Source organism: Vipera ursinii, assembly GCF_947247035.1.
Source record: "Vipera ursinii genome assembly, chromosome: 2".
Classification (NCBI taxonomy): Eukaryota; Metazoa; Chordata; class Lepidosauria; order Squamata; family Viperidae; genus Vipera; species Vipera ursinii.
Window position 1 is genome coordinate 124,447,121 of NC_139513.1, and position 25,255 is coordinate 124,472,375.

At 46.0% G+C, this 25,255-nt stretch overlaps 1 protein-coding gene across 1 annotated transcript; it reads right to left on the bottom strand.

Annotated features, from left to right (window-relative positions):
• Positions 1-215: 215 nt before the first annotated feature.
• On the bottom strand, positions 216-24,671 carry SLC25A10 (solute carrier family 25 member 10). Its single transcript, XM_083352073.1, has 11 exons — positions 24,507-24,671; positions 20,149-20,268; positions 19,082-19,196; positions 18,945-18,993; positions 18,672-18,713; positions 18,337-18,380; positions 14,519-14,589; positions 5,322-5,414; positions 3,456-3,533; positions 3,162-3,218; positions 216-1,852 (listed from the first exon to the last, which is right to left on the bottom strand). The coding sequence occupies exons 1-11, from the start codon at positions 24,594-24,596 to the stop codon at positions 1,751-1,753; spliced, it is 861 nt and encodes a 286-aa protein (XP_083208199.1). The 5' UTR covers positions 24,597-24,671; the 3' UTR covers positions 216-1,750.
• Positions 24,672-25,255: the final 584 nt, after the last annotated feature.

Genomic DNA, 25,255 nt, shown 5'->3' on the forward strand with positions numbered 1-25,255 from the left:
AGTCAGACCATCTCCTATAACTACAATGAAATTTCAATAAAATCATTTAGAAAGACAAATTTCTCAAAACATTTCTGCAGCTTTGAAAACTAATCCCTGTGGAAAATTAATCCATGTTGCCAATTCAGTTTCACCACCCACTTCTCTCTGCAACAATTATACCATTATTTCTTGAAGTGTTTGCACGTTCAGTTCTGGAATGCAACATCGCAGCATACAGGATTGTTTGATGATCCAGAAATGAACAACACCTGCTTTGCACAATCATTTTATTTTCGTGATTCCTAAAGTGCTGATCATTGGCTCCGATTCTTGGAATTGACAAGGTAATCTCCCCCTGAATGGCACTGGTGGAGGATACAATCAACAGACATCCCAAAATTGTTTCATTAAACAGGCTCCGAGACAGAAAAACAAAGAATACATCAATGTTACAGTAGAATCTGGATGACATCACGGTAAAAGCAAGGGAATCTGGGAAGATTCCACAGGCTTTGATGCTCCTTCCAGTGGTACCAAAAAGGCTCAGAATAGTAGCTTGACAAACATATATAGTGTAGTTACTCTAAAAAATTGATGGTCTTCTGACCTGACACCGAAGCCCATATACCACATATAAGGAGCCCATATAAGGAGCCCATCTGCTAGGCTACTTTTTTTTTATTGTTCCAAGGACCTCACAAGGCCTCTCCAGTTTTACTTCCCATCTTTGAATTTGTGGGCAGTTCCGCTGCACATTCGCAGGACAGGAGAAGACCCACATGCATTTAGGAAACCTGTTCCCTCCTAGGTGGGAGTTTCCAAGGCAGCCTCTCATCAGTATAAGGTCCTTTGGTTTCAGAAGGCTTTGGCTGAACAAGTTTAAGGAGGCAATTGAAGGAGAAGATTGATATTAGACTGGCTATGGACTGGGGTGGGTGGAAGGACGTCATTTGCCCAACGTTGCATTCAATCCCAGAAAATAAGCACTTGTTCCTTGGACTGCAGCTCTAAGAGCAAATGAAGACTGAGGTAGGGAGCAGGCAGGACAGAGTGAAATAAAGCACTGTTCTCTCCACATTACTGAATAATAGTTGGAGACCCTGCTATGTCAAGGCCCCTGCCTGCCTGATATTGCTATCAACTGTCCCTGGCAGTCACCAGAACCCTAAGTGTAACATTTAGAAGTGGGGCAAACCTGTGATGAAGCATCTCCCTCCCACATAAGGGCCAACACCCTTCTGCGTGGGGAGAAAGGAATCCCCACACAGATGGGAAGAGGGTATTGCTATACATGGGACTAGAAAGCAATGAAAGGGGGGGGCGGGGCTTCTGAACGAGGCTCATGCTTGTTGACAGCAGAAAAGGAAAGCACATTGGTAAGAAATAAATCAGACATGTCTGTTGGAATGCTAGCTATTATGGCCAGGAGACAGAGAGGCTGGAGGTTAAATGAGGAATGGCATGGTATAAGCAAGGCTTCAACACTGAAAAGGTCTTGGGTGGTGATGGGCAGAGAAGAGAGGCATTCGGGACTGGTCACTGAAAATCCTAGAGGGCTACTCCACTAGTAGGTACCAAACCATATTGAAGAACTGGCCAAGAGCAGATGCCAAACAAGGACTTTCTGAGAGATGTCAGATAGTGCCCTGGCAGTGAAGGGGATACCTGCCCCTCAAGGAGGGAAAGAATATGTCACCCAACCATTCTGGGACTCTGCAGTCCTTGTTCCCCATCGTTTTTTTTTTTACTCTAACAGGTCTCTTCTCCTTTAGGTCAACACTTTAATGCCAAAGTATTTGCGTAGTTGCTCCAGGAAGACAAAGGTGAGCACAGTATGAGGGACCAAGCGAATGCCGGCAGGAACAAGGCCCTAGAAGAGGAAAAGAGGGGAAAATCAGCTTTTGTCCCCTGTGGAGTTTCAGCTGCATACAGCAGGTCACACCTTCTCCAGTAACACATTGACATAAGAAGGCAAGGTAGGACTAGGAATCAAAAGGCATATGACACATGAGGACTCACTGCTAAGACAAACTACATATTACATATTCTGCTCCTCTGTATCTTGTCTATAACTGGTAAAGGTAAAGGTTCCCCCGCACATGCGTGCTAGTCATTTCCGACTCTAGGGGCCGGTGCTCATCTCCCTTTCAAAGCCGAAGAGCCAGCGCTTGTCCAAGGACGTCTCCGTGGTCCTGTGGCCGGCATGACTAGACACCAAAGGGGCACGGAACTGTTGTGATTCAGGGTCAGCCTGTGGGTTCGGCAGTTGGGTCGGACGACTCAGAGGAGGAGGAGGAGGGGGGTGTTGAAGAGCTTGCTGAGGGGATTGGACAGCTTGATGAGAGCCCCCAGCCAGGCCCCTCTCATCTGGTCACGACGCAGACCCAGCTGTGTGAGCCTGACAGCGTGGATGAAGATGACCCACAGCTGGCCCTGTTCAAGGACGCAGGAGGCAGTCAATCAGGAGTAAACAGAGGAAGGCAATGGGGCTCCTCGGAAGGAGGCAGAGAGAAGCCACGCCCTGAACTGTATTTAAGGGGGAATGTGTGGGAGGGCTGGTTTGCTGAAGGCAACCGCTTGAAAAGCTCCTGTTTCTTGGTTTGTGTCTTGTTCTATTTGTTTTTGTAGCAATAAATTTGGCAGGCGTAATTCCAGCCTCTTGCCTTCTTGTAAAAGGGGTTGTCCCTGCCTTTTCTGAAGGGCCGGTAGCAGGCTGGTACAGAACAGGAACGCTGTTACCTTCCCACCGTAGTGGTCCCTATTTTTCTACTTGCATTTTTACGTGCTTTCGAACTGCTAGGTTGGCAGAAGCTGGGACGAGTAGCAGATGCTCACTCTGTTACGCGGCACTCGGGATTCGACCCGCCAAACTGCCAACATTCTGATCGACAAGCTCAGCGTCCTAACCCACTGAGCCACCGCGTCCCTTTCTATAACTGGTAGCAGCCCTAAATCAATAAGCAGAGTTGCTACCAGTAGCTAAGCGCTGGAGAGAAAAAGATGGAGACCACCTTGCATGTTTTGATGCAGGTAAACAATCAGACAGAAACTGTATGGAGGCCAGCGCTTGCTAGGATAGGAATGCACAGGAATATCAGAAATTCTAAGCAAATTCTTATGTTCCTCTTTGATCTATATGCCATGATTACTCACTGTGGCTCCCATGTCTCCTGTATTACCTTATAAAAAGCCAATGGCCCAAGCTTGGCCGTCTCCACTGCACAGTGCAGGACACCCTGAAACAAAATGGGAATAAGTCAGTGCGTGCTGATTTGATTCTGTCTTCAGAACCCACCCAGATTCACACAAGGTTTCATTTCTAGCTATTTAATGAAATCCAAGAACCGAACAATGCCGAAAACCACAGGGCTGTAATGCCAAAGGCAGCAGTGCCTAGCCGCTACTGTTTAATGTGAGCACCTGTTCTCTTAATGAATCAGAAAGCTGGCAGTCACGGCAACCCGATCACTCACCCGATATTCGCCTTGGGAATTCATAAGTCGTGTTTTTAGCACATCCAAGGGCTGACACAGAAATGTAGCACATCCTCCCTGCAGTTCAGAAAAAGACGGATGACAAAAAAGGTTCAGACTGATCTGAGATGTGGCATGGAGAGAAATGGCTTGTGCTCTAGCTGGTATACAAATTATCTTATACCAAAAAGGTATGCACAATGCACCACATCTCTCCAGCCGCATTAGAAATGGGAAAAGTCTTTTCACTTAGAAGTAGGCAGGCCATTGCAGCCAACCAGTTGCATGAAACTAAAGGACAACCAGTATTTTTCAGCTAGGTAAAGGTAAAGGTAAAGGTTCCTCCGCACATGCATGCTAGTCGTTTCCGATTCTAGGGGCTGGTGCTCATCTCCATTTCAAAGCTGAAGAGCCAGCGCTTGTCCGAGGATGTCTCCGTGGTCATGTGGCCGGCATGACTAGACGCCAAAGGCGCATGGAACGCTGTTACCTTCCCACCGTAGTGGTCCCTATTTTTCTACTTGCATTTTTACGTGCTCTCGAACTGCTAGGTTTTTCAGCTAGACAGGCTTAAAATGGAAAAGAAGTCTTTTCTGACTTCACCCCCTTCAGATGTGTTCAATTACAACTCACATCATCCCAAACAAGTTAGAGCTTCTGGAGTTATTGCATGATCTATTATAGAAGAATCGGAAACTTTGTTACCCTCTGAAGCAGGGTTTTTCACGCTTGGCAACTTGAAGATGTGTGGACTTCAACTCCCAGATTTCCCCAGCCAACATGCTGGCTAGGGAATTCTGGGAGTTGAAGTCTACATGTTTTCAAATTGCCAAGTTTGAAAAATACTGCTCTTGAGCCTCCTGATATTCTGATCTCATCGCTGGGACAGCCACACTGACAGCTAATGATTTTTGTCTTTGAAGTCATCTGTAAACCCCATTTCCTATATAAAGTATATGACACCATTTCCTAGAAGTTACACTTCCCTTTCAATGACCTTCCTGTGCCTTTATCAAACCTTGCCCCAGTCAAGAATGCTCAAAGTTGGCATCACTTCTGGCTACGTCAGAACATCTATGGGAGTCCAGCCATGGTAGTGTGTAAATTATGAATTCTGACACAAACAAGCACTTTAGGGTGATGAAGGACCATACTTAAAACACTGTTAATTTTCCCGTTTTCTAGCTAAAAGGGCAAAAAAAAAATCCCTTGTTTTCAGAAATCCTGGTTGGGGGCTCCAAGGCCTGTAAAAATGGGACTTGGATTTGGTAATTCCTTGCCTATGGCTAGAGTGTAATGTAAATACAGACAATAGTTCAATTAACAAACCTTGGTTAAACAAAACATACCTTTGCAAATTATGTGGATACCCCAGATGCACTTTAACAGCTGATTGAAATAAGGAGAACTTGTATCTATGTAAATCAGAATAGCTTTTGATCCAAAGTAAGCCAAAGTCTCCGGTCAAGTCTGCCATTTGAGCTTTGCATTTTTTTTAAAAACATCAGATAAGGAGGAAAAACTGGCAATGCCAAGTGCTTCTGTGTTTTATATGCCTTGGTGAGCCACCACCTGTGTGCAGATATTTATCTACCACTCTAACCTTACAAAGTGATTATTCTTAATCAGCAGACATTTCCCTCTTAAAATTAAAAAGCAGGAGCAAGGCACACAGAAAAGGCATGGCTATACGGAGCAATCCAGCCTACTCCCAGTGTTGGCAGCTCTGGGACACAAGCTGAACTCCCTTTTCCAAGGAACTGGCAGAGCAACCCTCGAACATTAACCTAAGCAGCAATAATTCTTATAACGGCACACAAATACACACCCCTAATTGACTTTTCACCCACACAGGTATATACATACGGCAATAAAACTGGCCAGGAAATGAGTAAAAATATTGTCAGCGAGTAAACCAGTCCCAAGAACCAACTGCTTTGCCTGGTCATAGCAAGCGAGCTGCAAAGAAACGGAAAACAATAAGGCTGTTTGTGAGGGTAATGAGCAGATTTGGAAACTTAGGCAGACAGGCTCAAAACTTCGGCTAAACCCCAAGGGATCAAGTAGAACAAGGACATTCAAGCACCTGAGCTATGAGTTTATGGGTTTTTAGTTTGGAGCCCTCGATGGATCTGTGAAGAGCCTCTCTTTTCCCACCGGGACTACCCAAAAACAATGGTGCCAGAGATTGCAATTGTTAAACATCTAAAGCCAGCAAAGAGGTCAAGTTGTGACTGGACTGTGAGATTACGTTCCCTATAACCCTGTTGTGGTCTTGTCATCAATTTCCCCAGTGTGATGCCATCATACAGAGAGAATTCCCTACAGAAAAGGAACACAGAACATAGAATAACAGAGTTGGAAGGGATATTGGAGGTCTTCTAGTCCAATCCCCCGTTCAAGCAGGAGACCCTATACCATTTCAGACAAATGGTTGTCCAGTTTCTTTTTGAAAGCCTCCAGTGATGGAGCACCCACAACTTCTGAAGGCAAGCCGTTCCATCGGTTGATTACTCTCACCATTAGGAAATATCTCCCTAGTTCTAGGTTGCTACTTTCCTTGGTTAGTTTCCAAACATTATTTCTTGTCTTGCCTTTTGGTGCTTAGGAAAATAGTTTTCTAACTATGTATAATATTTTGAAATATTTGTAGAAATATATGTAGGAGTACTACATATCTTCCTCAAAGGATAACCTTCCTCCTCCTGTTACCTTCTCTAGCCTCCACTATTTTTTAATTATTTTTTTGCAGTCCCAGAAACACAGACAGAATACAAGGGATAACAGCCAGTCTGTTAACTTTTGTCCTCTTGGATAAGAAGCAGAGAAGAAAGAAGCTTAAAATACTTTAAATATCCTAAGTAGGAAAGCTGAAGTCACATGGCTACACATTTCTGGCCACCATGGAATACCATTGTCTCACCTTTTAAAATCAAAAAGATTTAGGAATGATCAGAATTTCTACACGATATAAGAACCTAAGAAAGAGCTTTGCTTAATCGAAAGTGGGTCCAGAATTTCCATAATGGCTGACCAGCTGCAAATTAAAATCCCACAAGGAGAACACAAATATTCAGTATTTGTTTTATTAATTAATTAAACAAAATTATATAGCCACCCATATCACAAACAAGTGACTCTGGGCGGGGTACAACAGAGCTAAAAACTAAATACATTAAAAAGTATAAAAACTAATACGAAGAATAGTAGATGAAGGGTTGTTAAAAAAAGTGGAGCCATCTCAGTAGTTCTCCCATCTCTTAGAGGAGAGGTCCCTAACCTTTGGGGCACCATGGACTGGTTACGTGGAGAAAGGTTTTCCTGTGGAACGGAGAGTGTGTGGTTTTGTATGCTGCCTGCATCCTGCAGATGGGGTTTTGCTTGTTTGTGTGGACCGGTTGCTGGCATGTCGCGGCCCGGTACCGGTCCACAGACCAGAGGTTGGGGACCCATGCTTTAGAGTACCCAGGGCTGCTTGCATAACCAGGTTTTGAGGGACCTCAAGAAGACTCAATAGCGGTCACCTTAGGGGAGAGAAGATTGCATAGGTGGGGACCATAGTGTTGTGATTCTGTGCCAGCCTGTGCTCCCGACAGCTGAGTCCGAGGGATCTTGAATCATATCGGGAAACCAGGAGTTTCCAAGCCGCAAAGAAAAAGCCGGCCCGGCCGACATTTGACAGTTGACAGCTGTCAAATGGCCGCCCGAAGCAACGGCGCACGCGCACCAACCAGCCGGCCGCCATTCCGTTGACAGCTGTCAAAAGGGCTGCCGGAGGCCAACGCGCACGCGCCGGATTTGACAGTTCCCGGAACTGTCAAATCCGCAGTCTTCAACCTAGTCCTCCGAACTGAGCTAAGCGCTCAGCTGGGAGGAATTCCCTGACAGCCGCCGAGCTGTCAGAGTACTGTTCGTTGATTGGCCGTCCTCCGAACGGCGGGGAAAATACTGCTACCTGATTGGTTGTTTGTTTTGACAGTTCCCTATAAAAGCCCGGATTGTTTTGACAGTCAGCTGCCGGGAGCTGAACCGAATAAACCTTTCGAATCTTGCCTACGGTCTCGCGTCTGTCTTTCTAAAGACAATTCACCTGGCGACGAGGATGGGATTCCGGTACTATAGAGCTGTTTACTGAGCCGAGTCACCCCGCAAAGGAGTTCCGATCCCTCCCGCTGACGAGTCACTGCTGAAGCCACTCGGAGGGCAAAGGAACCCTTTTTAGCAGCTTGAACAGTACTGTGGACCCAGACCATGGCAAATCTAGGTCACGTCAGAGAATTCGACGTCCGCCATCCTGAAGGATGGGAGTCGCACTGGGGACAAATTGAAGGCTACCTCGTTGTCAATAAGATAACAGAGGACCGCCACAAAGCTGCCGCCCTCCTCTGTCTCAGCGGCCCCGCTGTCTACGACATCGCCGTAGGGCTTTGTAGCCCTGACCCCATCGCGACCATCCCGTACGCCGTGCTGACCGACCGCCTCAGTAAACACTTCATGCTCCGTCGGTCTGAGCTATTCTGGCGCCTCCATTTCGCCCGCCATCAGCAACCGGGCCAAACCACCACAGCCTTCATCGCGGCGGTACGTCACGCCGCCCGCAGGTGCCAATTCCCCGACCTGGAAGACCGTATCAGAGACCAGGTTATCGCCGGCCTCTCTAACGAGCGGCTCCAGCGGAAGCTGGTAGCCAGGCCCACGATGGACCTCGCTCAACTCACGTTAGAGATCATGGCCTACGAAGATAGCCACCGTGAGGTCTCTCCGGTGTACAGAGGCAGCCCAGCCGGTTCAGTCCACCACGCCAGGGAGCCGGACGACGAGCAACCAGAACCCTACGCCGGCGTCGACGACATCATGTCTCGTTTCAGCAAGATGAGCACCGACCACGGGAAGAACCGCAGGCCATCCAGACCAGCCGGTCCGGGCTCAAGGCCCACCGCCACAGGGCTGAAACCTAAGTGTGCCAGCTGCGGCGGGGCTCACGCCAGAGCCACATGCCGTTTCAGAAACGCCAAATGTCACGGATGCGGGAAGACCGGGCACATTCGCTCAGCATGCCGCAGTTCGAACCGGGAAACCCTCCACGAGCTTGAGGAAATTCCGGCAGGTAGGACCCAGGTCCCTTCCCCAGCCAAGGGAATTCCCCGGCCCTCAGTCTTGTCCATACAAGCCGAAACAAAAAGGTCGCCCATCCACCAGTTACAACCCAAAATTAAAATTTGGGTTAAAATCCAAGGGGTGCCCTGCGAAATGGAGGTCGACTCCGGCTCCTCAGTTTCAATAATGTCTTGGGACACCCTCAGAAAAATTGGGTTAAAAAATAGACGCCGTATTCCCCTGCAGCCCTCCAAAATACTCCTCGCAGATTTTCAGGGAGCTGCCATCGAATTAAAGGGACAGGCACAAATAAAAGTAGAATATAAAAAGTTCCTGGGACATTTAACGATTCAGATCACTGAGGCACCCAGGTCCACCCTCCTTGGGTTAGACTGGTTTGAGGCCCTGGGCATCCACCTAGAAGGCACCAACCGTATACAATCCCAAACATTAGAACAGGTTTGCCAGGCATTCACAGACGTTTTCGACGGAACACTTGGCAAATACACAGGAACCCCTATAGACCTCAAATTAAAACCTGAGGTAGCCCCCATCCGCATCAAGGCAAGAAGGGTCCCCTTTGCGTTGAAACAAAAAATCGAGGCAGAATTAGACCGTTTAATCAACCTTGGGGTCCTGGAACCAACAGACGGGGGAACCTGGGAAACACCCATAGTCACACCAGTCAAACCAAATGGTGACGTAAGACTATGCGCGGACTATAAGGCGACATTAAACCGCGCTTTAAATCCCCATGCATACCCCATGCCAGCTGTCAGGGACGTGCTGTCAGAAATTGGGTCCGGTTCAATATTCGCCAAACTCGATCTAGCGCATGCCTTCCTGCAACTACCTGTCACCCGAGAAACAGCCGAAGCACAAACCATTGTCACACACCGAGGCGCTTTCAGGGTGAACCGCCTCCAATTCGGCATCTCAGTGGCTCCTGGCATCTTCCAGGAAGTCATGGAGAAAACATTAAAAGGAATCCCAGGTGTATGCCCCTATTTCGATGACATACTCATCGCAGGGGAATCAGAAAACAATTTAGCAGACAGGCTACAAGAAGTATTATTAAGATTTAGAAAAGCGGGGCTGAAACTTAAACGGGAAAAATGTTCTATAGGCGTCCCATCTGCAGATTTCTTAGGCTACAAAATTGACTCGCAGGGAATTCACCCCACGAACTCAAAAGTCCTTGCTATCAAAGGTGCCCCTACCCCAAAGAATAAAACCGAGCTCCAAGCTTTCCTTGGACTTTTAAATTTTTACCATGCTTTCCTGCCAGGGAAAGCAACAGTTGCAGAACCCCTACACAGACTGCTTGACAAAGGGGCACCCTGGCAATGGACAACAGCCCACGAAAACAGCTTTAGAACACTCAAAAAAATGCTTTCCAGCAACGCCACCATCTCCCACTACAAAGAAGACAAACCCCTCTGCCTAGCCTGCGACGCATCCCCATACGGGATCGGAGCAGTTTTGAGCCATTTAGACAGCAACGGCACCCAAGCCCCGGTGGCATATTATTCAAGAACACTTTCAAAAACCGAAAGAAATTATGCCCAGATTGATAAAGAAGCCCTGGCAATTGTTGCGGGAATAAAAAAATTTCACGATTACCTTTACGGCCGCCCCTTTGTGATTTACACAGATCACAAACCACTGCTAGGACTATTCACATGGGACCGTCAGACCCCCCAAATCTTATCTCCCAGGATGTTGCGCTGGACAACGTTCCTCACAGCATATTCCTACCAATTAATATACAAGCCTGGACACCAAATGTGTCACGCTGACGGCCTCAGCAGATTGCCCCTACCCCACACCGAACCAGACCCAGCCCCAGCAAGCAACATCTTAGCTATTCAAGAGCTACCAGAATGCCCACTGACAGCAAAAGACATTGCTGCCGCAACATCATCTGACAAAACACTCAGCAGAGTGTTAGCATGGGTGCACACAGGCTGGCAAACCTCTTGCCCAGGCACAGAGTTTCAGCCATATTTCTCCAGGCAAAGTGAACTAACGTCACACTTAGGATGTTTACTCTGGGGATGCAGGGTAATCGTGCCTTCCAAAAACAGACAAAAAGTACTTGACACATTACATGAAGGCCACCCTGGCATCGAAAAAACAAAAGCACTGGCCCGCAGCTACGTCTGGTGGCCAGGGATAGACCAAGACATAGAAAAGTACATCGCTGGCTGCTACCTATGCCAAGAATCCCGCCCACTCCAGCCCAGAGCTCCAATTCATAAGTGGGAACTCACAAAAAACCCCTGGTCCCGAATCCACATTGATTATGCCGGGCCATTCCAGGGACAGGTCTTCCTCATAGTTGTGGATAGTTATTCCAAGTGGCTGGAGGTTCTCCCGGTTCACAGCACAACGTCTGCCGCAACCATTCAAGCCCTCAGGGGAATCTTCGCAACACACGGTCTCCCCGACGTTATTATTTCAGACAATGGCCCTCAATTTACTTCTCATGACTTTCAGATCTTCACGAGGAGAAATTGTATTAGGCATTCAACATCGGCTCCCTTCCACCCATCGTCCAACGGCCTTGCGGAGGTTATGGTGAGGACCACCAAAGACGCCCTTAAAAGAATCATCACAGGGAACTGGCACCGTCGTTTGTCTCAGTTTCTCTTAGCCCACCATTCCACGCCCTGCACATCCACCGGCAAGAGCCCAGCCGAACTACGATGGGGCCGCCGCCTGGTGACACGACTCGACAGACTCCACCCCGACAGACTGGCAGCCGAAATAACACCAAACACCCATCCAAAAACTTTCTCCAAAGGACAAAATGTTTGGTCCCGAGATTATGGGGGAAGGGATAAGTGGGCTCAGGGGGTTATCCTGGAACAAACAGGACCATTATCATACACAGTGGACACTGGGACTGGACTTATACAACGCAGACACTCGGATCAGCTCCGACCCAGGTCACTGCCCAACCCCCCTCTGCAACCAACTCCGGGCGAGTCTCCACCAGCTGTCACCCCCGGACCTGATGAATTCCTCCCCCAGGACCCACAACCACCTGCTGAGCCCCACCAAGAAACAACTCCTCCAGCCACGCAACCCGAAGGGAGCAACCCCTGTCCCCGACGATCCAGCCGAACCAAAAGGCCCCCCGCATACCTCGCGGACTTTGAATGGAAGGGAAACCCGCCATCTGTTAAAGAACCTGTTAACCATACTGTTTTGAAATGTTCAAATGTTGTTACCTGTTCAGGGGGGGGGGAAAGGGGGTGAATCATATCGGGAAACCAGGAGTTTCCAAGCCGCAAAGAAAAAGCCGGCCCGGCCGACATTTGACAGTTGACAGCTGTCAAATGGCCGCCCGAAGCAACGGCGCACGCGCACCAACCAGCCGGCCGCCATTCCGTTGACAGCTGTCAAAAGGGCTGCCGGAGGCCAACGCGCACGCGCCGGATTTGACAGTTCCCGGAACTGTCAAATCCGCAGTCTTCAACCTAGTCCTCCGAACTGAGCTAAGCGCTCAGCTGGGAGGAATTCCCTGACAGCCGCCGAGCTGTCAGAGTACTGTTCGTTGATTGGCCGTCCTCCGAACGGCGGGGAAAATACTGCTACCTGATTGGTTGTTTGTTTTGACAGTTCCCTATAAAAGCCCGGATTGTTTTGACAGTCAGCTGCCGGGAGCTGAACCGAATAAACCTTTCGAATCTTGCCTACGGTCTCGCGTCTGTCTTTCTAAAGACAATTCAGATCTGAAGAGGAGGAAGGAGGGGTTTGGAGAGCCATCGGAGTCAGAGGAAGGCTCTGTTGCATTACAAAACTCACAGTCAGAGGAAGGGCCTGGCCCCTCCAATCGTGTTCTGGTTGAGGCTCAGCTGTGTGAGTTGGATTCTGAGGACTCACAGACGGACGCCATTATCCACACTCGTAATAGAAGGCAGTTAACTAGAGCAGGTCAGAGGAAGACTGTGTGGCAACTCGGCGAAAGGAGGAGAAGGTACTGAGAAGCCACGCCTTGGGGCTGCCTAATAAAAGGGGATGGTGTGGGCGGTGCTGATTGCTGAAGGCAACTGTTTGTAGAACTTCAAGGGAATCATGGTCTGTTTGTTTTATTGGTGAATTTCTTGTTTAACTCCTGCTCTGTTTTCCTGTTTGCACCAATTATTTGTTGGAAAAGTATTCTGTTTTGAGGGCTTAAGTATTAGGACTGTATATAAATAAAAAGGGTTGGCTATTCCAGGCTACTGATAAAAAAGGGTCATCATCCAGGGCCCACCAAATCTAGCTCCCTAGGCAGAGGAATTATAACATGCCCTCTCTGCTGGATCTGATTAGATGGGGAGATGAAATTGGGAAGAAGTGATTCTCAAATAACCTGATCCCAATGCCATGAAAGACTTTTAAAGTCCACACCAGCACCTGGGAACACACTGGTATATATGCAGCTCATGAAGCAGAGGAGTGGTGTGTTCTACCAGAGACACACATAACTGCTCCCATCACTGCATCACTGCACCAGCTGAAGTTTCCAGATACTATTCAAGGGCAGTCCCATGTAGAGTGTATTGCAGTAGTCTAACCAAGATGTCACCAAGGCATGAGTGACCATGAGTAGTGCCCTGATCTAGAACGGGCACAACTGGCACATACACACACTCAGAAGCTTCTATGGAGAGTGGGCTTTACAGAAATATACTTTTTAAAACATGAGTAACTTCTCTTCTAATGTGTATTCCAGTCACACTCTAGCTCCTGCTGTAACCATGGTTAGGCGGGGGGGGGAGGCAAATGCTGAGGGTGGAGGGCTTTTACTTTTAACCCCAACTACAGCAGTTACATCAAGAAAGTTGATGGGAGAACTTTCATCCTTCCCCCACTGTGATGTTAATGTAGCCAGGATTGTTGCAGGAAAGAGACAAAAGGTTCGTAAGGCACACATGAATGAGCAGAGGTACATTCACTAAGCGGTCTGGATTCAACTGAGCTATTCCAAAGGCAACTTCATAGTTTTCTGAATCAATCCCATGTTCAAAGTGCCCCAGACCTAATGTTATATTGAGGGTATCCTGAATCAGGAAATTTATTTCTGGAAACCACCAATATTTGTCCCATCTTTATTATTTTTCATAAGTAATTCAAGCTGGTAAGCATATCTAATATTCCTGCCTCCTCCTATTTTCCCCACAACCACCACCCTTGGGCCGAGAGTGTGGGATTGGCCCAAGGTCACCCAACTGGAATTGATGCGTAAGGTGGAACTAGAACTCACAGTTTCCTGTTTCTAGCCTGGTGCCTTAACCAGTAGACCAAACTGGATCTTTCCCCTGTTCTGGAGTTTTCTCAAATATTCTGTTCCAGGTCCCTGAATTTTACACACCCTTCATTTTTATGAATGTGTGCACGTGTATCTACGGGTAGTCCTCAACTCACAACCACAATCAAGCCCCAAATTTCTGTGGTTAAGCAAGATGGTTGTTAAATGAGTTTGCTCCATTTGATGACCTTTCTTGTCACTGCAGTTCTTAAGTTAGCAACATGGTTGTTAAGTGAATCTGGCTTCCCAACTGACTTTGCTGGTCAGAAGGTCGCAAAAGGGGATCACCTAGCCCTGGGACACTGCAACGGTCATAAATAAGAACCAGTTGCCAAGCATCTGATCATGTGACCATGGGGATGCTGCAAAAGTCATAACTGTGAAAAATGTAGTAAGTCAGGTTTTTTTCAGTGCTGTTGTAACTTTGAACGGTCACTAAATGAAGATTACCTGTACATTCTTTGGCCTATATCAGGGGTAGGCAACCTTGGCTCTTTTATGACTCGTGGACTTCAATTCCCAGAATTCCTGGCTGGCTCAGGAATTCTGGGAATTGAAGTCCACGAGTCATAAAAGAGCCAAGGTTGCCTACCCCTGGCCTAGATGGACACTCTTACCTATAGTTAGAAGTGGATCACAGGCAACGCTGACTCTGGATTCTTACCTGTCCAATGGTAACCAAGGCTCCTCTGCTCGATGCCATTGTTCCTCCTGAGAACAACTTCTTCACACCCTCTGCAAAGACAAAACCCTGGAATTTACAGAATAGGGATTTCCATTTTAACTGTGTTTTCCGCTTATCCTGAGCAGCTGCAACTCTCCCTCCCCACAAGGCATTCCTCAAGAATAAGACACCTTCCATTACTTCCGAGATAAGGGAATGGCAGAATATATTTTTGTTTATGAAAACACTTGGAAAGCAGAATAAACCAGTCAGCAATATTCATTCAAGACTGGATGTAATGGTTATAAAAAGATTAAACAGCTTTGTTTGAATAGAAAGATGCCTCAATGAATGTAGCCATAAGTGAAAGAGGCGAATGAGTACATCTGCTGATGAAAATCAAGAGAAAATCCAATTAGTTGCCTGTGGGAGAAATCTAACCATAGTGAAGATGGTTTGGCTAATAAAAGAGCATTTTATATGCTCTGCCAGAAGTTCAATTTAAAAAATAACCCACATAAATTTCCCGTTCATTGCACGCCAACTGAGAGCTAACATCCTTGAGCAAAACAAGCTACTCTCTCTTCTGGCCTCAAAGTGAGTTTTGGATGGGACATCAGCTGCCATTTGGGACTATGCAGGCTATAAATCAGACAATTCAAATCAATCATCCGGAAGGTGTTTGGAGAAATATTGTTCAGTTCTTAAGAATTACAATCTGGATCTTACGAAGGGCTTTGATTTTTACCTTCTGTGCCTGGGCACATAAACATATGCAAGGAAGAGGCCAAGGCCCTGCTTCAAAAGCCTCTGCCTCAAGAATAGTTGATGGTGCCTTCCGCCTGTACAGTTAGTCCTTGACTTATAACCCTTCGTTCAGTTACTATCTGAAGTTACAACGGCACTGGAAAAAAACCACTCACACTTATAACCATTGTAGCATCCCCATGGTCACATGATCAAAATCCAAGTGTTTAGCAACTGGCATGTATTTTTGATGGTTGCACTGTCCCGGGGTCATGTTGTTGTTAGTTGCGAAGTCGTGTCTGACCCGTTGCGACCCTATGGACAACGTTCCTCCAGGCCTTCCTGTCCTCTACCATCTTCTGGAGTCCATTTAAGCTCACGCCTACTGCTTCAGTGACTCCATCCAGCCACCTCATTCTCTGTCGTCCCCTTCTTCTCTTGCCCTCAACCTTTCCCAGCATTAGGCTCTTCTCCAGTGAGTCCTTCCTTCTCATTAGGTGTCCAAAGTATTTGAGTTTTAGCTTCAGGATCTGGCCTTCTAAAGAGCAGTCAGGGTTGATCTCCTCTAGGACTGACCGGTTTGATCGCCTTGCAGTCCAAGGAACTCGCAGGAGTCTTCTCCAGCACCATAGTTCAAAGGCTTCAATTCTTTGGCGCTCAGCCTTTCTTATGGTCCAGCTTTCACTGCCATACATTGCAACTGGGAAGACCATAGCCTTGACTATACGCACTTTTGTTGACAGGGTGATGTCTCTGCTTTTTAGTGTGCTGTCTAGATTTGCCATGGCTTTCCTCCCAAGGAGCAAGCGTCTTTTAATTTCTTGGCTACAGTCCCCATCTGCAGTGATCTTGGAGCCCAAGAAAATAAAATCTGTCACTACCTCCATTTCTTCCCCATCTATTTGCCAGGAATTGAGAGGGCCAGATGCCATGATCTTGGTTTTCTTAATGTTTAGTTTCAACCCAAGTTTTGCACTCTCCTTCTTCACCCGCAACAAGAGGCTCTTTAGTTCCTCTTCACTTTCTGCCATTAGAGTGGTGTCATCTGCATATCTTAGGTTGTTGATGTTTCTTCCGGCAATCTTAATTCCAACTTTTGATTCATCTAGCCCTGCCTTTCTCATGATGTGCTCTGCATATAAGTTAAATAGGCAAGGCGACAGTATACAGCCTTGCCGGACTCCTTTCCCAATTTTGAACCAATCAGTGGTTCCGTGTCCAGTTCTCACTGTTGCTTCTTGGCCCGCATATAGATTTCTCAAGAGACAAATAAGATGGTCTGGTATGCCCATCTCTTTAAGGACTTGCCATAGTTTGTTATGATCCACACAATCAAAAACTTTAGCATAGTCAATGAAGCAGAAGTAGATGTTTTTCTGGAACTCTCTAGCTTTCTCCATGATCCAGCGTATGTTAGCAATTTGATCTCTAGTTCCTCTGCCTCTTCGAAATCCTGCCTGTACTTCTTGTAGTTCTTGATCCACATACTGCTGGAGTCCCGGGGTCATAGGATCACCATTTGTAGCCTTCCCAGATGGCTTCCAACAAGCAAAGTCAAGGGGGAGGGGAGCCAGATTTGCTTAATGACCATACAATTCACTTAACAACTGTAGTGATTCACTCAACAACTATGGCAAAATAGGTCGTAAAATGGGGCAAAACTCAATGAGCAACTGCCTGCCTTAGCAGCAGAAATTTTGGACTCCATTGTGGTCATAAGCGGCGGACTACCAGTAACTAGAAGCATCGCTGGTTCCTAAGGATCAATCTCCAATTGAAAAGAGAGAAGGTATAAGACCACCAGGATGGGGCAACCACAACAACCGCATGCTGAGCTGCTGCACTCACCTCCATTGGCTGGATTACTGAAAATTGTACTCCAGGGGTCTTCAAACTTAGCCCTTTTATGACTTGTGAACTTCAACTCCCAGAATTCCTCAGCCAGAGTGCCTGGCTGAGGAATTCTGGGAATTGAAGTCCACAAGTCATAAAAGGGCCAAGTTTGAAGACTCCTTTTGTAGTCAATGGACCCACTTACCCATTAGGCACAAGAGGCACAGTGCCTAGGACTCACGAAAAAAAATTTAAAATTCTTTTTAATGCAGAGAGAATAAAAGTGAAGTAGAAATGTCATGCCTTGTATTATACAAATACATAAATGCAAAAAATATACATACAATGCAAATTAAAAGCTTAATCATAAATTAAATGCTACCAAGAAAATTTAATCCTATAAATCTGTTACATTAAATCATAAGAACGTATAAAAGTATACCAGAAAATATTGAAAAAAATCACATGAAATGTATAGTCCTAGCTTAACAACCCCTTGTTCAACAACCATTTGAAGCTAGGATGAACAAGGATACTTACAACCATTCCTCATAGTTGTAGCCATCCCAGCATCCCCACAGTCACATGATCGTGATTCAGACACTTGGCAATCAGTTCGCAATTACAACAGTCGCAGTGTCCTGTGGTCAGGTGATCACCATTTGTGACCTTTACTGCTGTCTTCTGATAAGCAAAGTTAGTGGGAAAACTGGCAGGAAGTCTCAGATGGCAATCATATGGCAACATGCTTAACAATCGTGCAAGATTCCCTTAACAATGGCAAACGGAACTGCCGCAACTGCCGTTGTAACTTGATGTCGTCACATGACGTCATGCTTTGATGACATCACTTAGCAACAGAGTTGCTGGTCCCAATTATCAAAATGAGGACTATCTGTATTATTTTTCTAGAGCCGAAGTGGGGAACTATGGCCCCTTTATGATTTTGTGGATTTCAACTCCCAGAATTCCTGAGTCAGCATGGCTGGCTGAGGAATTCTGGGAGTTGAAGTCCACAAGTCATAAAAGGTCCATAGTTCCTCACCCCTGTTGTAGAGGAAGAGGCTCATGAAGGCCAAAATGCCTAGAACCCATAAAAGTCATAATGTAGCTCTCCCTGGAGTTCTACTATAGTATGTTCTGCTCAGTGGATTCTTTTCCCCTTCAGGTAAGCCTAATTCAGCAAGGGTCTCCTAGAGTCACAATATATTTCGGCTGTACACTGACTACATTCTTACCTTCACGAAACACCCGATACAGGCCATCCAGGGCATGGGAGTAGCTGGAAAGCAGGAAAAGATAATCAACAGCTTTTATCAATATTCATGTAATTCTGACAGGCACTCACTACCCCAGCTTGCTACTATCAGAGACTTTAATCCCATTTTCTGTCTGAGGACTCCGGCAGATGGGACTTAGGCATCTGTGGTGAGACTGCCACCAATTTAAAAGAGATCTTATACCTGAGAGAATGGATATCTGAAGATTAATTTTGTCCCTCTGTGGTCATGCATATTCATTGCCTTCCCATTTTTGTTCATTTTCTGCATCTGACTACAGCCCCAATACTTACTTGCGTCGCAGGTGTGCCGGCTGCTTAATGTCATTCTGCATTCTGGAAAAGAACATGACAGCAGTATTGAGACTCGGATACATCTCTCTTTAAGCACTCCACCAGGTAGTTTTGTTTGCTTAAGTAGAGACACCCGAATGTCCCAAGAGTACAGATTTCACCAAATTGTAGACTTACTCTTGACAAAATAAAATCCTTCTCTACCCCCAACTAATTTAGGATCCTCCTAAGGATTAATCCACTGGGTTCTGGGGAGAAGAAGGAAAAACTGACCTGACATTCACCATGTCAGCCGGGGTCCCCACGAATCCACCCGTAAATCCTGCAACCAGAGGATAGGAGATGAAAAATGACCACCCAGCCTGATCTGACCTCACCCATCCTTCTGTACTTGCCAAACCCCAGCTCACCTCCTACTGCACCCAGCAGCACCTTCTGGTAGAAGGGCAATGGACCCTGGGCACCCTGGCTCAAGCTGTCTCGCACTGTCTCATAGATGGCAAAGCGGGTGAGAGAATACGTCATCTGAAGAAGCAGAAAGAGTCACAAGAGGATGTGGCAACTGCTCATCAGAATCACAAATATCCATTGCTCACAAGTCACATGTAATCTCTTCCCCCTCCTCCTCTACCTGTGCTGATTCCTCCTAACTGCAGTGCCCATATTGGGCAGAAATGTTTGGCAATAAACAAATTAAGTTTATTAAGCGTGACATGCCTGTTCTATTTCTGTGCCCCAACCTCCTGTAAGTTACACCCCACCAAAAGATGAGAAAACACTGTCAAAGTTTTGCCTGCTGTTTTTTATTATAATCGCTAAAAAGGTTGCCCTGGCTAAATTTGCTTGCTCTTGTGCTTGTAAAAAACATATGGCAACCATGACTGCAAGTGAACCTCTCTTTTTTCTTCAGATCCTGCTTAATGAGGAAAATCGCAAACGCCAGCATTACAACTGGCATAATACAGAACAACCGATTTAGGCTGAAGAGTCATCTTCTGCAGGATGTTTATGGAGCATGTGAAAAAAGCAACAAAGATGTTAAAGTGCAGAAGAAAAAAAATGTCACTGTCAAGATATTACGAAGTGGAAATAATTGTTGCAGCTGTAAGTTTATTCTCATCTGCACACATTACCCAATTCTTCTAAACTCTGGAAACTCAGGTTTATTTCAGAAATTTCCATACCTAGAGTCTGCCTGATCTATCAACATGGCTGTGGGTACCAAACACTATTCTATCTTCCATCATTAGTATTTTACAGGTATTTTGTTACAATTCAACAGTTTCAGAGAGTGCATAAAATTCATAAGCGGTTGGTTGGGAACTTGAATGTCATTGGAATGCTCAAGGTGTATTTTTAGAATGCTGAAGTGCTGAATTGTCCTTGCCAATGATGAAAGCAAGAAGCTGGCACAGGACACAAGGAGCAGGATGGCAGGTGATGAAGTAAGCCATCTTAGCCGCAGCCAAACACTCACTTGTCGGCAAAGCGAGGCACTGAGCCCATTGTAGAGAGCTAGAAAACCATCATTGTGAATCACACGTAGAGCCATTCCTGTCATGCGCAGCTTCACTTCCTGCTGAGTTTGCAGATGAACCTAAGCAGAAGTGGTAGAGAGGTTAGGTTGATGTTTTCTGGATATCATTTGCTAAGGGCATCCCAGGCCAAATGAGGAGACAATGAAACACTCTGGAAGCAAAAAACCCATAAGATTGCCTCTATCGCAGACATGTCAAACTCGCGATGTCACGTGACGCTGCGCAACGTATCAGGATGGTTTTGCCATTGCCGGCAATGGAGTGGGTGCGGCTTCTGGCCGGCAGTTTGACACCCCCTGCTCTATCACAAGATCCCACAAGCTTATATTAACATTCGCTTTGAATCTTTAAAGGATAACCAGGGCTGGATTCCACTGGCTCGTGCTTAAAGAGGACATTTTGCCTTGGGCCTAAAGAGAAAAGATTCCCAGTAGCTATGTCTGATCTTTCCAGTTTTACATATGAAGTAATACCTTTGATCTAGATAAAAACACTTGGATTCCTTTCTTTCTTCCAGGCTGGTTGGCTTTTAGTTACCTTTCTCTAAAATAAAATCCTTCCTCTCTAACAGGATTTGTTAACTGCTCAAATGGAAACACCTATCTTGGGTGTCCAACCTTTTGGGTTGTCTAGACAGCATTGAGTGAGGAGGGATTGTCTCGGGCCGCATATAAAATACCGTATTTATCGGCGTATAACACGCACTTTTTCTTCCTGAAAATAGGGGGCAAATGATGTGTGCGTGTTATATGCCAATATAATTTAAGTTTTTTCCTGAAATTTCCTTTTTAAAATGAGGTGCGTGTTATATGCCGGTGCGTGTTATATGCCGATAAATACGGTATATAATATAGTTAATGTATATAAATCACATAATGTTAAAAGTTTACAATCTTGGGGGACCGTATTACTAGCTGTCCAAGACTGCATGAAGCCCGTGGGTTGGACACATGTGTGATCTATCCAGAAGCACCAAGCACCAGTTACAGCTACTCCAAATTCACCTTTCTTCTTTTCCTTCTAATAATAATAATAATAATAATAATAATAATAATAATAATAATAATAATAATAATAATAATAATAATAATAATGTTGGAAGGGACCTTGGAGGTCATTTAGTCCAACCCCCTGCTTTTGACAAAGCTCTGTCCTGCATTCCTCACTGCATTTGTAATTAGCACCGTTAACTTTGGATATTTTAACAGTGAAAAGTTACAGCACATCTTAGCCAGTGCAAAGGACCCCAAGGTTTGCACAGGACTCGGCAACAATGAGAGCTTGTTAAGCTATCCAGTTCTGCAGCTTGAAATCCAACTTAACTGTTGCTCCATTTTGTGTTGCTATAGAGCAGTTCAGGTTAATAATACAACCACACAAGTTCTAGGTGAAAGGCCCCCAAAGTTAATCAAACAACATAGCAAGGCTGTTTGGTCTGCTGATTATTCTTCCTCCTGTAGGAGAGCGAATGAGACAAGGAGGAGAATAGATGGGATGTACTGTATGAGATGCCAGGAGGAAACACATTCTCAGTCCAGCAGCACAAATGTTCTTCCATTCCACGCAGTATGAGAAAAGTCCTAAGGGCAGAAAGCCTAACGAGTAGTTGGGAAGAGGCATTAGGATGCAATACCCCGAGACTTCTAGCAATGTGGTTCATCAGTTGGGGGTACTATCTAGAACAGGGGTAGGCAACCTTGTCTCTTTTATGACTCGTGGACTTCAACTCCCAGAATTCCTGAGCTGGCTCAGGAATTCTGGGAGTTGAAGTCCACGAGTCATAAAAGAGACAAGGTTGCCTACCCCTGATCTCTAGAACATCCACTTTAACTAATCAATGACTTGAAGAGGCCTGTGATGAGAATACATATTAGATGAAGCTACAGAAGTATCCGCTGTCAGGAGAGGGCAATGAAAAATTAGTTAAGGCTAAGATGGGCATTGTACCAAATTTCCAATGATAGTTCAAAGGTTATTTTAGAGCATGAAATTGGAATTTGCTCCTCAAGCAGCCAGCCAGCAGGTCAGGAATACAGAAAGATCCATGTAGCAGGAGGAAAAATTCTGCAGGAGTTAGCACCTTTGCGCTGACTTGAAGGGGCCAACAGCCAGGCAATGACAAGCAAGTGGAATTTTCCTCCACATAGACCACATTTAAGTGTGCCAAATGTTTGAGAAGAGGAAGGCATGAGTGAGATTATAGAACAGGTTTGATCTGGAAACGCTCCGAAGGCTGGATATGGAAATCGCAAAGCCCTCACTCAAAGCACTTGTTCCAAAGCCAACTGCCTTGAACAGATTGAACCACCTGACCAATTTGTGTCACCTCTATTCTTTTCTATGGGTTGACCTTCATAAGTGTCCCAAGGATATACCAGAGCTACTACAAGCAGGGTCAATGTTCTGCTACGGATACCACTGTTGTTCACTCAGTCTTCTGCATCCTATTGCGCTCCATAGGCTTTGGGGCTACAACTATCTGAATTTCTGGCAAGCATGGCCAAAAACCCCAGCAACAGGCAGCCTTAAGAACAACCATTTTTAGAATGCCATGAAGAATTCCATGGTAAAGAATAGGAGTGCAAAATGTTTTGGACAGGGCTGGAAACTATCATGCTCAGAAATTCACCTCATCTGCTAAAGATAAAATTTTATCATATAAACAGCCTGAAGCACAGCAATTTGTTACTCTTCAGATGGCTTAAACACCAATTCTTAAAAACATTATTAGTAAATCTGCAATTCAAAGAACTCCCCCCCCATGCAAAATACATGTTTCTCAACCATATCCTCTTACAGGTAGTCCTCGACTTATGACCACAATTGAGCCCAAAATTTCTGTTAAGTGAGACATTTGAGAGTTTTGCCCCAATGCCATTATAACTTTGAACAGTCACTGAGCGAACTGTTGTAAATTGAGGACTACCTGTATTTCAAAGGGAAATGCTGCATGTGCAATTCTGGTATATCCACTAAGAACTGAGGCTTGTATGCAAAGACAGGAAGGCTCTCACTATCAGGCAATAAAGTTTCAAGCTAAAAAAAATACAGTTCTTTTAATGACTGTTTAAAATTACAAAGGCAGCAAAAAAAGTTACTTAAGACCATTAAGACTGTTGCAGCATCCCTGTGGGTCACATGATCAAAATTCAAACACTTGGCAACTGACTCATATTTATGAAAAATTGCAGTGTCGAGGGGTCATGTGACTTTCTGACAACCAAAGTCAATGGGGAAGCCAGATTCACTTAACCACCATGTTACTAATTTAACTGTAGTGATTCACTTTAACAATAGTGGCAAGAAAGGTTGCAAAATAGGGCAAACTCGCTTTACAAATGTCTCACTTAGCAACAGAAATTTTGGGCTCAGTTGAGATCATAACTTGAGGACTACCTGTAGTTTACCAGGATCTGTTGCTTTGTTAAGAAACGTTTTGGTACATTAATTAGATGAGAAAAATTTAACTATTCTTTCAGAAGTCCTCAGTCAGTGACCTAGTAGTCCAACAACTCTCAGGCAGTTGAAGCAAGAAGGCATTGCCCAATTTCTCCACCTCTAAGGCACTGTGGGAAGTAGAAAAGCTACACAAATGTTAAAGACAGGAGGAACACATCTCTTTGCCTTAGTGCTCGACCTCAGCATTGAGACAACTTGAAGCCACTTTCAAGGACCCAGATTGTTGGGGGCAATAAGCTGACTTTGTAAAAATGCCGCTTGGCGGGGGCCGAAAGCCCTAATAAGCAGGTATATACATAGAATGAAGGCTATTGCTAAGCACATTGGTTTGTGCTTAAATTGTAAGCCGCCCTGAGTCTTCGGAGAAGGGCGGGATATAAATGGGATTAAAATAAATAAATAAATAAATAAAGCTCCTTGGCAAAGCCTTTCTGGAAGAGGGCTTATATAGTCAAGAAGAGGGAGCCCCAGCATCGCCCCACAGCCACCGGTGCCAGTCGTCGTCTGCCTCTCGCATGAGCAACTGGGAATTTCTCCACGTTTCTCAGCAGCAAAGAGATGAATGGAAGGAGGCAACGCTTCCTAAAGGCGCCAAAATGGCAGCTGGGCAACCATTGCAGCCACAGTAACAAATGGGGATCAGCCTCTGGCCACACAAGGCGCACGGCCTCAGGTAGCGGCTCTTACCAGGACCCTGCACTGATCAAGGAAGTAGCTGCTGGGAGGATCTAGTTATTATAGCACTACCGCAGCCTGCTGCAAAGAGGCTTTCCCCGGAAATCGGCTGCAAGACGAGCAAGCGACCGAGCAGGAGACTGCCCTCCCTTCCCGGACGCACCTTGAGTAAATCCAGAGGGTGCGTGCAGCACGCAGCCCCGCAAGAGGCCAGACCCCCGAAGTACCAGCGGGACACGCGTTTCTCCGCCATCCTGCCGGCGATACGTGAGTTCGCTGATTCCCTCCCCTCCGCCTTTGGGATCCGGCAGCCCAGCCTCCGCTCCACATCCGACCGAGAACCGAGGCGGCCTTAAACGGGCAATGCCGAGAGCCATGGAGGAGGGAATGCTTTAAAGAGCAACTGCGAGGCCAAAGATGCCCAGCTGCAGGAGGGGCCAGATGTTGCCCGGGCTTTTATACTGGTTCCCGCCCGGGCTTCTCTTTCGCGGAGAGAGTCGCACTTCCGGGATTTATTGTCATTAAAGTCTAAGAAGGCAAGTCCGAAAACGTTTTGACCGAGCCGCGAAACTCATTTTGCTCATGCAGATTTGTAAGACGGCCGCCTAAGACTATTTTATGACGTTATTGGATATAGATTAAGCCGGTGTCTACTTTTAGTGATTGCATAGATTCCCCCCCCCAAAAAAAAAGAACTAAAGCAGGGGTAGGCAACCTCGGCTCTTTTATGACTCATGGACTTCAACTCCCAGAATTCCTGAGCCAGCATGGCTGGCTCAGGAATTCTGGGAGTTGAAGTCCATGAGTCATAAAAGAACCGAGGTTGCCTACCCCTGAACTAAAGGAAAAGCTCAATCGCACCAGTTCATCCGTGGTTGTAAACCTCCACTCAGGCGAAATGGGCGGTGTGGA

Coding starts and splice junctions, on each gene's coding strand:
- SLC25A10 (XM_083352073.1), bottom strand. CDS start 24,596: ATGGCGGAGAAACGCGTGTCCCGCTGGTACTTCGGGGGTCTGGCCTCT. Junction 19,197..20,148: donor GTGCCTCGCTTTGCCGACAA/GTGAGTGTTTGG, acceptor CTGCTTCTTCAG/ATGACGTATTCTCTCACCCG. Junction 18,994..19,081: donor GCTGCTGGGTGCAGTAGGAG/GTGAGCTGGGGT, acceptor CTCTGGTTGCAG/GATTTACGGGTGGATTCGTG.